This window comes from Phaethon aethereus (assembly GCF_964289735.1).
Source record: "Phaethon aethereus genome assembly, chromosome: 14".
Classification (NCBI taxonomy): Eukaryota; Metazoa; Chordata; class Aves; order Phaethontiformes; family Phaethontidae; genus Phaethon; species Phaethon aethereus.
Genome location: NC_138590.1, coordinates 1,016,053 through 1,026,456, shown reverse-complemented (window position 1 = coordinate 1,026,456; position 10,404 = coordinate 1,016,053). Strand labels below are relative to the sequence as shown.

At 60.2% G+C, this 10,404-nt stretch overlaps 1 protein-coding gene across 1 annotated transcript; it reads right to left on the bottom strand.

Moving 5' to 3' along the window:
• Positions 1–1,123: 1,123 nt before the first annotated feature.
• On the bottom strand, positions 1,124–5,505 carry LOC309409825 (protocadherin-10-like; the record flags this gene model as incomplete). Its single annotated transcript, XM_082006057.1, has 4 exons — positions 1,124–1,383; positions 1,608–1,696; positions 1,801–1,859; positions 3,019–5,505. 4 exons carry the CDS (start codon positions 5,503–5,505, stop codon positions 1,124–1,126), a joined length of 2,895 nt encoding a protein of 964 aa, XP_081862183.1.
• Between the last annotated feature and the right edge of the window lie 4,899 nt (positions 5,506–10,404).

Sequence of the window (10,404 nt, the reverse complement as noted above, 5' to 3'; positions counted from 1 at the left end):
GCACAGATGGATCAGAAATGAACTGTCCCGTGACAGGAGCGATTGGCAGCGCTGGCAGACAGACCAGGTGGACAGGTGTGGGGTGAGCAGGGCAGGGGGAGAGACTGTTCTGGGGCTGGAGTCCTGCCCTTGAGGGCTCCTGACAGCCAGCTAAAAGTCCTCAAAGAGGAGCAGGGCGCAGTGGGAGATGTCTGTCCTATGCAGGGGGGGCCCCCGGTGCCGGGGTTCCCCCAGGCATGCAAGGACTTGGGGAAAACAGAGGGTGAGGGCAAGGGGAGGAGGGAAGAGGGCTGTCACCTGTGTTGGGGCCCCTCTGATGGCTGGAAACGGTGTCTTTCAGATGATATTGCCGTGGGCTAGAGAGTTACCCAGCAGGGCCTCACCTTGTGCATGTCCCAGCTGCTTAAGCTCTTCCGGCCATCCAGTCTGTGCGTGCACCAGCCCATGCTGCTCCCAGAGCAAAGCCTGATCCAGACCTTGGCCGTGTCCTGGACTTGGGGTCTCCAGTCGTGCATGTGTCGGGTCAGGGTGTGAAGGGAAGCACTAATAACACTCACTCACTTCCCGGAGAAGCCAGAAACCGACGGCTGCTCTGGACATGCAACACATCCCACTGGATTTCAGGGACAGAGCAATGGTCACTGCCCCAGTGTGTAGGGTCAGGCTTGACTGAACCAGGCTTGGTCTGCATATATTTTCCATGCCTACTGGGACAGAAATACAGGCATGCAGCTCAGTACATTCACACAGCCAGACAAGACAAAGAAGTGACAATGTTTACAGAGATGAACGGTCCCTAAGAGGACATGGGAACAGGTAGACCCAAGGCAGATTTCCTTAAATCTGATCATATAGACTCCCAACAGCACCGGCAGCCAACACAGCTCTGCAGGATGAGATGGGAGAAATGCACCCCGCCTCCTCCTGCCCATCCCTATCACTTCTCAGTCTCTTGTTCCTTAAATCCTTTCCCCATGCCCTGGTGACCCACTGTCTCAGCAGCCCCGCAAAGTCCTAAGTGGTCCATACATGGAGCTGTGTGCTGCAGGTGGACCTAGCGGCTGAAATAATGCGAGTGATTCCCAGAACTTTGGGCAGAGCCATCCAGACCCAGTGCTGGCCACTATTTCAGGTCGTTGTTGATAACCACACTGTCATGCATGTCACAGTAAGTTGTTATCTTCTTCCTCTTGCCGAAGGTGGAGAAGCTGTTCTTGTTCTCCCGGCCCAGGAAGAGGGGCCCGTCTTTGCTGGAAAGCAGAGTGGGGGTGCCGGGGATGTAGACATTGTGCTGATAATCCAGGGCTGAGATGTGCCCCTGGTACAAGTGGCTGTACTGGGGTGTCCAGATGCTGTTGGTGCCGGCCGAAGCCTTCTGAAACTCTGAAGGAAATATGAGGGTGAGACTGGCTCAGAGGAGGTTACATCCATAGCTCATTGGGACAGTGACGCCCATGTGTCACCACCCTCCCTTCTGGGGCCTGGACACCCCTTCCATGCCACAAAACTCTACCACTGCTATGAGCAGAGATGTGTGCCCCCCCACTGCATCTCCACCAGGTGACAAGAGGGTCTACTCTTCCCAGCACCAGCACCCCAATACTAACCAGAGACAGGGGTCACCAGCATGCACAGTCTCTCATGCTCCTTCTGGAGGGCTCTGCGGATTTCCCCGACATCTTCCAGGCTCTGGGAGCTAAAGAGAAGAGACCAGTTCAAAGCTGCATTGGAGATAACCTCCCTGTCCCCACATTTCCCTCCCACCCACTCCCTCTATTCCCGCAGTGCCAGATTTGGTACCTCTTCAGGGCAGATTGCTTTGTGCTTGAAGGCAGCCAGTCCACGTTGGGCTGTTTGATCTGGAAAACACAGGGAAGGTAATTGGACCCTCTGTTAATCAGCCCAGCCCTGCCAGCACAAGGCTTCAGTAGCCAGGGATGCAGGACTCCATCTCCTCCTCCGGGGAGAAGCAAGCAGCACGCTCCCATTTCAGTGAAACTGAGGCAGGTTTCAGCCTGTTCCCTTTTGGACCTTCCCCAGCCTCCTGAGACACTGGGGTTGTCTGGGGCTTGCTCTCCATCTCTGGGAGTTTAATTGCCTCTCTCTTTCCAGGGAGAGGTGCTTTTCCTATTTCTGTTAATTTTAAAAAGCATTTTTTGCAGGTGTGATGGTAACTTAGCCCAGGTCTCGGGTACCAAAGGGTGAGAGGGGCAGAAATTGGCTGCATACGCGATGTCCCGGGGGGTTGCAAACAACTAGGGAAAAATCCCATTAACTGAGTCCAGCAGTGCAAGGAGACGTGCGAGGAGAGCCTCTTGGCAGCGAGTCTGGGGCTCTCCTTGGAGGGGCTGTGTTATTAAAAGTCAAATGTAAGTGGATTAGACGCCTCAGCACTCTCCATCCTTGTAATCGTGTTTCAGAAAGAGTCTTTTCATCAGGAAAATTAGGCGATCCTCATTTCAAAACCTAACAAATGTTGACATCAAAATCCCGCCCTGAAGACCCCACTCCCTCCCCGCCGGCGCAGCGTGGCGTGGCACAGCAGCCAGGCCTGAGTGCCAGAACTGGGGACGCGAGCGGTGCCAGTGGGGCTGGGACCAGCCGCAGGTGCAGCAGCGGGACACTGCGGACCCCCACCGGCACGGGGGAAGCGGAGCGGCAGTGATGCTCACACTGTCCCAGCGCCAATTGCTCACCCACACGAAGGAGATGCCACTCCCACCATCCCAGCCCTCCAGGGCACCAGAGCATCTCTGTTGCCTCTAATGGGTGTAAAAGGCAGCAGGAAGTGATCCCCTCTCGTCTCAGCTGAGCCTGACGCTCCCCTGGTAATTAGACTCATCGGGAACCTCGGTGGAGAGTTTCCCGCTGCCTGACGGCTCCTAATTCCCGCACTGATCAAAGGCGCCGGTTGCTCTCTGGGAAAAGCCGTGCCTGGTTTCTCTCATGGTAGAGTCTGAGGGAGGGGGCTGGGGGGACCCATGGGGTGCTGGTAAGCACCGCTGGGCACGGCATTACCTGCTTGGAGACCTGGAGATGCTGGCCTGGCCGGGACTGCTTCCCAGGGTCCTTCTCGTTGTTCCGGGGGGGGCTGCAGGGTTTGAGGAACATGAAGTCACTCTGAGCAGACTCAGGACCAAGGCAGACCTTGTAGCAGTAGCCCGGGGGGCCACCCCCAGGCACATCGAGGCAGGTGGCAGCCGTGGTTCCCGCGGGGGGTTGTGCTGTCAGGTTGGACGTCTTCAGGCCATCAGGGGAGGATCTAGACCTGGGGCAGCAGCGGCAGCGGGGCAGTGAGCAGCCGTCACCTTGGTGGGAGCACCGCTCTCTGCGGCACCGAATGGCTGTGAGGATGAGGATGGCAAGGAGGAAGGTGAAGGAGATGGAGCCCAGGGAGACAAGGAGGTAAAGGGTGAGTGGGGAGGATGAGGAGGCCTCTGGGGGGAGGCTGAACTCGCTGAAGTCGGAGAGAGTCTGAGGCATGGTCTCCACCACTGAAAGCAGGAGGGACATGGTGGCTGAGAGGGCTGGCTGCCCACCATCACGCACCTGCACCACCAGCCGCTGCTGGGTTGCATCCTGTTCCAGAAAGGAGCGGAGGGTGCGGAGCTCGCCTGTGTCTGGTGCCACACTGAAGAGGGTGAAGTCAGTGGCCTGGAGGAGCTGGTAGGAGAGGCGGGAGTTCAGCCCCGCATCCGCATCCACTGCCGACACCGTGCCCACGAGGTAGCCAGGCCCGGCTGATCGCGGCACCAGCTCAGTGGCCACAGAGCCATTGTGTGGCATGGGGGAAACGATGACCGGAGCGTTGTCATTCTGGTCCAGCACAAAGATGTGGACGGTGACATTGGCGCTGAGTGGGGGGAAACCTGCGTCCTGTGCTTGCACCTGGATCTGGAAGCTGCGGATCTGCTCATAATCGAGGGAGCGCAGGGCATACATGTGCCCACTGTCCGAGTTGATAGACACGTAGGTGCCCACAGGCATGCCATGGATGTGGCCGTCAGCAATGGAGTAGGATAGGTAGGCGTTTTGTTGGCAGTCGGGGTCCAATGCGCTGACGGAGCAGATGGAGGCACCTGGCGCATTGTTCTCCATCACATAGACACTGTAGGAGGGCTGGAGGAAGTGTGGGGCGTTGTCGTTCACATCGGACACCGGGACAGTGAGGGTGCTGTGGGTCAACAGGGCAGGAGAGCCCATGTCCCGTGCTGTGATGCTTACATTGTACTCGGGCACAACCTCCCGGTCCAGCGCCTGCGTGGTGACCAGCGTGTAGTAATTGCGAAAGGAGGAGCGGAGCTCGAAGGGTACGTTGGGGCCGACCTCACAGCTCACACGCCCATTGTCCCCAGAGTCCCGGTCCAGAACACTGATGACAGCGATGACGGTGCCTGGTGGGGCATCCTCCAGCACAGGCGTGGACACAGAGGTGAGGGTCACCTCTGGCGCATTGTCGTTTACATCGAGGAGGTGCACAAGCACCCGGCAGTGCACGGCGACAGCCGAGGGTCCACGGTCCTTGGCTTGCACATAGAGCTCGTGGAGGCTTGCCCGCTCATAGTCAAGGGGGCCTTTCAGCAGCACCTGCCCGCTTCGGGGCTCTACGTGGAAGAGCTCCCGGACGCGTGGTGGTGCGTGCCCGCTGAAGGAGTACTCGATTTCCCCGTTGGGGCCCTCGTCCAGATCCGTGGCATTGAGCTGGATTACCAGGGTGCCAGCAGGGGCATCCTCAGGAAGGCTCACGCCATATGAGGGCTGGTCAAAGGCAGGCACATTGTCATTTGCGTCCAGCACCGTGACGAGGATGTGAGCTGTGCCTGAGCGCTCGGGGACACCGCCATCGAGAGCGGTGAGCAGCACCCGGTGCGTGCGTTGCTGCTCGCGGTCGAGGGCCCGCTCCAGCACCAGTTCTGCAAACTTGCTGGCATCACTGCGCGTCTGCACCTCGAGGGAAAAGAACCCGTTGGGGCTGAGCCGGTAGGTGTACACAGAGTTGGTACCCATGTCAGGATCCTGGGCACTCTCCAGTGGGAAGCGGGCACCAAGCACAGCAGACTCGGCCACCTCCAGCACGTACTCTTGCCAAGGGAAGGTGGGCGCGTGGTCATTGATGTCCAACACCTCCACCTCGACACGGTAGAGCTCCAGTGGGCTCTCGACGAGGAGCTGCAGATGGAGCAGGCATGTCCCCCCGGCCTCGCACACCTCCTCCCGGTCAATCCGCTCATTCACGAAGAGGATCCCATTCTCCAGGTTCACCTCCAGGTGCTGCCTGGCCCCGGCCCGTGACACAATGCGGAACCGCCGTGCCGACAAGGTGGACACGTCCAGCCCCAGGTCCTCGCCCAGGTTGGCCACGAAGGCTCCATGCTCCAGCTCCTCGGGCATGGCGTAGTGCAGCTGCCCGCCCACCGGGCGCAGTGCCGGGGGCCCGGCCAGGAGGAGGAAGAGGAGGGAGAGGAGGAAGAGCTGCTCCCGCCCGGAGCCTGTCCCAGTCCCCATGGCCTCGCAGCCCTCCCGGGAACGCGGGGTCCCACCCGCGTCCTCCGCCGCTTTTGCTCGCCCCTTGCACTTCCGAAGAGTTTCGGGCTCCCGGGGGCGGCGGGGGAGGGCCCTGCCCGCAGCGGGCCGGGGGGGTGAGCCTTAACTCTTTCCCTGCTGGCCCCGAGGAGGTGGATGCAATCCGAGCCCTGGTGCCAGAGCAGAATCGGTCGACCGGAGCCGGACGCACCTGGGGAAGGGGCTAGCCCCGCGGAGGCCCCGTTAACGGCGGTGGGAGCTCCAGCGAGACCGATCGCTGCCCGGGGCACCGGTATTACCCCGCAGATGCTGCGCCCGTCCCCGCGGTAGATTAAGAGGAGCCCGGATCGCGGCGGCTGCCAAATCCCCCGGCCGCGTCCCCCGCCGCGCCGGTCCTAACCTTTACCAGATGGTTAAGCCCCTCCAGACTTGATTACATTTCCCTGCACACCGTTTTCCTTGTAATGCGGAGTTTTTAATTACCGGAGCAGGGGGGATTACAGCCCTGGATAAAGCTGAGCCCATCCGCGCGGAGGCACAGAGACCTCCCCCCCCGCCTTCCCTGCCCGCTCTCACCCCCGACACCCCGCCTGCCCACAGCCCCCCGCCCCTAATCCCGGTCCCTCACCGGGCACGCCAGTGCCAGCCCCCTCGGGATCTCGGGGTACGATCCCGCCGGAGACCCGAGGAGCTGCCTTCCCCGCCCCGGCGGCTCCCCGCGCCGGCACAAACTTTCCGCCCTCCGCGGAAGGCGGGAGCGGATCGATCCTCGGGTCCCCACCCCCCGCAGTGGACGGAACCCACTGCGACCCCCTCCCCGCCCCGGTACCGCTCACGGTCCCTCCGCCGGCCGATCCGTTCTCCTCGTGGACGGGTCTCCAGCCGCCGCCGCCCCCGGGCAGCTCCGCCCGTCACCTCCCAACGGCGCCGTCCCCGTGGGCTCTCGGTAACGGGACGGGGCGGCCGCCCCCCCCCCCGCCCGCCCCACGGCTGCTTGGAGGCGGATGATCCCCTAACGATCTCGTTAAGGGCTCGGCGGGGCGCGGGGCGGCTTTAGCCGTGCGGTGATATTTCACCGCCTTTGTCTCTGCCTCCCGGTCCCCGGTGGGGAGGGAACCTCCGGCCCCAGCCTCTCCCCCACGGGGACCCGCGTGGAAGGCAGGATCTAGGGGCGGCTGGGAGACCGGGGGAAGAGGGAGGCGGCGGGGCTGGGGGGAGTTGTGGGGCTGGGGAAAGGGGATTTGGTCCCAGGGAGCGCAGCGCGACCCAGGCGGGACGTGCCGCGCTCGTGGGGCCACCGGTTAGGGAGAGGCGCAGGTAAGGGCGGGGTGGCGCCGCGGGGCGAGCAGGTAGAAGGAGCGGCTGGGTCACGCGTGGGCTCGGGCCGCTGACGGGTGGAATCGGGACGGCTCCCGGTAAGTGAAGCTCAGGCGATCACGGCCCGCCTGGCCCCCGCCCCATCTCCCACCCCAGGGCCACCCCATGCCACGTCATTGTCACCCCCCGCCCCACTCTGTCCCCCCCCCCCCCATCTCCGCCCAGCCCTGCCCGGGCCTGGGACCCCAGAGTGGGCTGGCTGGGGCAGGGCTGCTCCGGGAGCCCCCCGAGGGCTGCTCAGGCCTGAGAGGGGTTTGGGTGGGCACACACTAGACAGAGAGGTTTTTGGGGGGTCTCATTTCCCCTTCTCCAGTCCTTCCCCGTCTCCGACCAAGTGCGTTCCAGGAAAACCCTCGGAGCGGCTCTCGCCCTTTTGTTTGAATCATATGAAAATATTCATTCTCCCCCCCCTCTCCGGGTGCAGCCTGCTCCTGGCAGGATCCGTCCCCCCCGGTCCCCAAGCCCCATCCTGCCTGCTCTTTTCCCACTCGGCGATGCCTCCCCGCAGCTCTCCATCACCACTTCCTTGGGGGGGATCCGTGTTCCCCTATTGCTTCCCTCCTCTAAGGGAGGTTGCAGGATAGTCCCATCCTATTCCTTTTCCTCACGTCCCCAAACCTTGGGGACCAAGTGAGGGGCTTGAGAGGGGGCACAGGCTTGTTGCCAGGATCCCTTTCTTGAAAGAAATAGCACAAGCTGGGGGTGCTGCAGAGGGACGGGGGGGTCTGAAAAAGAGCCTTGGGGTGGTGAGGGGGCACAGGCTTGTTGCCAGGATCCCTTTCTTGAAAGAAATAGCACAGGCTGGGGGTGCTGCAGAGGGACGGGGGGGTCTGAAAAAGAGCCTTGGGGTGGTGAGGGGGCATAGCAGAGGAGGGTGGACAGCAGGATGGGGGAGATGGCATGGGGATAGTCAAGCATCCCGGCTATCGTTCTGCAGATTTTAAGTCCCCTCTTGTGACCCAGGGAAGCATTCACTTCTCTCAGAGTAAGAAATCAGGACGCAGTTAGAAGCTTGTTTTTGGAAGGCGCTGGAAGCTACAAGAAACAGGGGGGGCCTCACTCTGAGATGTCTTGGCACAGGCGAGCGGGTGGCCGGTTGCCGCAGGTCAGCACTGATGTGCCTTGGCAGGCCAGCCGGAGAGATCAGGGCGGGATGTAGCAGAAGATGCCGCAGGTTGAGCCGCCTTGGAAAAGCCACGCAGAGAGCAAAGGGGTGGGGGGGCCCCTCGCTCAGCTGCCTGCGGGCACTGAATCTTGCCCAGCCACCACCGTCACTCCGTTTTCCTGCCTGCTGAGTTCTGGGGCAGCAGAAGGGTCTGCAAGAAAAGCTGTCCCTGCCAGAGCACACATCCCTTCCCCCAGGTCCCTGAGGCGTCCGTCTGCCCAGCCGTGCATGTGGATTTGCTGCTCCCTCCTTGCTCGAAGCCAGAGCAGTTATAGTTTGCAGTGCCCAAGAGGGCAACCAAGGGGCAGGGGGGGGTCTCCAGATGGAAGATGAGAGCAGCCCTGGCCCTGTGGCCAGTAAGTCACTCCCAGGTTGCGTGTGCAGGGTCAGGAGCTGGGGTCTCGGTCTTTGAAGCCACAAAGCTCTGTGCAGCAGGATGTCCTGATCAGTGCTCCCCCCCCTCCGAAGCTTTAGAGAGGAAAACCCAGTGCCCTGAAGGGGATGGTGGCCATCTCCGTGTGATTATCAGGGCTGGTGGAGCGCTCTGCCTGCCTTTGTGTGCTGGGATGCAAAACACGAAACATGCCCAATCACCTTTCAGAGGCACACAGGGATGGGGTGAGACGCTACAGGTATGAGCTGGAGAAGGGAGATTCTTGTTAGGTATGAGGGAAAAAATCTTCACTGTGAGGGTGATAAAACACCGGCACAGGGACCAGACTGGGGCAGGAATTGCCATCCTTGGAGATCCTCCTGAGCAACCTGATCTACTGGCCCTGTTCTGGGCTGGGAGACACCAGGGACTTCCAGAGATCCCAACTGATCAAAACTATTGTGTGATTCAGAAAGCCCCAACCTGTAGCAACCCACGCTGAGCAGAGGTGGAGTGGTCACCAACGCGAGGGAGACCGCTGCCCAGAGAGCCGTGGTTTCAAGGGAGGTTTGTCAAGGAGCCATTTCTTTTCTCAGGCACCTTGCCCAGAGGTGGGGTATGGAGCATTGAAGGATGCTGGGGCTCCATTCCCACTGCAAGTCCTAGCCCATGGGCTCTGTCCTGCAAGGTGCTTGAGTTGCTCAGCACCCTCATATTCCCTGGCAGCGGTGCAGGTAGACCTTTCGCACCAGGCAGGTTTGGAGCCAGTTCTGGACCTCTGTAGGACATGGGCTTCACTGGCAGCTCAGGAAGCCAACGTCTCCGCTTCTGCCTCAGGGGGAAGGATTTTCTTGCAAGCCCAATCATGCAAAGAGAGCTGCATTCATGGCTGGTGTCTTGTTCCCCTTGAAGTAAGAGACCTCAGACCCAAATCAGAAGAAGGGCTGTGTCTCCATTATCCTGAGAGCTGGGACTTATACTGCCCTGGGCCACCTCTTAGAGGCTCTCCCCTAAAATGTCCTGTGGGAATGTCTCCTCTCCTCTAGGAAGGACTGAGAAGGAAGCGGGGTCTGTGAGCAGGAAAGTAAGAGTGGGCAACAGTGTGATGCTTGCGTGGGGGAAGAGCAGAGGCTTTGGGGGAGAGGAGGTAACACCTCTCCTCTCTCAGGCACCAGTGTGACAGCGCCTGCATCTGAAGCTTTGAAAGAAGATTAAAAAACTGATTTAAGGCTTGGAAAAGGGAGAAGTGTAAGTGAAACTGCCTGAACTCTTCGTGCAAAGATAAGCCAGAGGAGGTTTGACGATAGGGCCAGGGAGGTGTCACAAGGAGGAAATGCTGGCGATGGCAGGACAGTTAAAGGCATTGAGACCCATGGCTTGAGCCAGACAGCTTCACACATTGGACAGTGAGAGGGGATCGAGCTGTCAGAACTGCTGATGGTGTCTATGTCTCTTGGTGTCTGCAGATCCATGTGGAACAGAAGATGCGGGTTCGTCAAACTGAAGTTCCCCAGTGTATCTTGATGAAATGGAGAGACTGGCCCTGGGGAGAGGGGTTCAGACTGACCTCACCTCCTCCAGCAGAGAAACCACTGCAGCTCTCCCCTCCATGTGGGTGATCCTACATGCAATTGGCCTGCTGTTTCCTATGAGAAGCAGGTCCTGTAGCTACAAGGAAGTATCTTGTCATCTGCCAAAGGGTTCCAGGGACAGGGCTATAACGCTAACTGCTTCCCTTGGCAGGACAGGACCTCTCCTCTCCTCTCCTCTCCTGCTCTCTCTCCTCTCTCCTCTCTCCTCTCTCCTCTCTCCTCTCTCCTCTCTCCTCTCTCTTCTCTCCTCTCTCCTCCTAAATGACAGCTGGAAATGTTGGAGTTGGGACCTCAAAGAGGAGGCCAAGGGGTGGGAGTTGGGGTGGATGTTTCCTTGTCCTCTCCCCACACACATCTTGGGCATCAACGCCCAA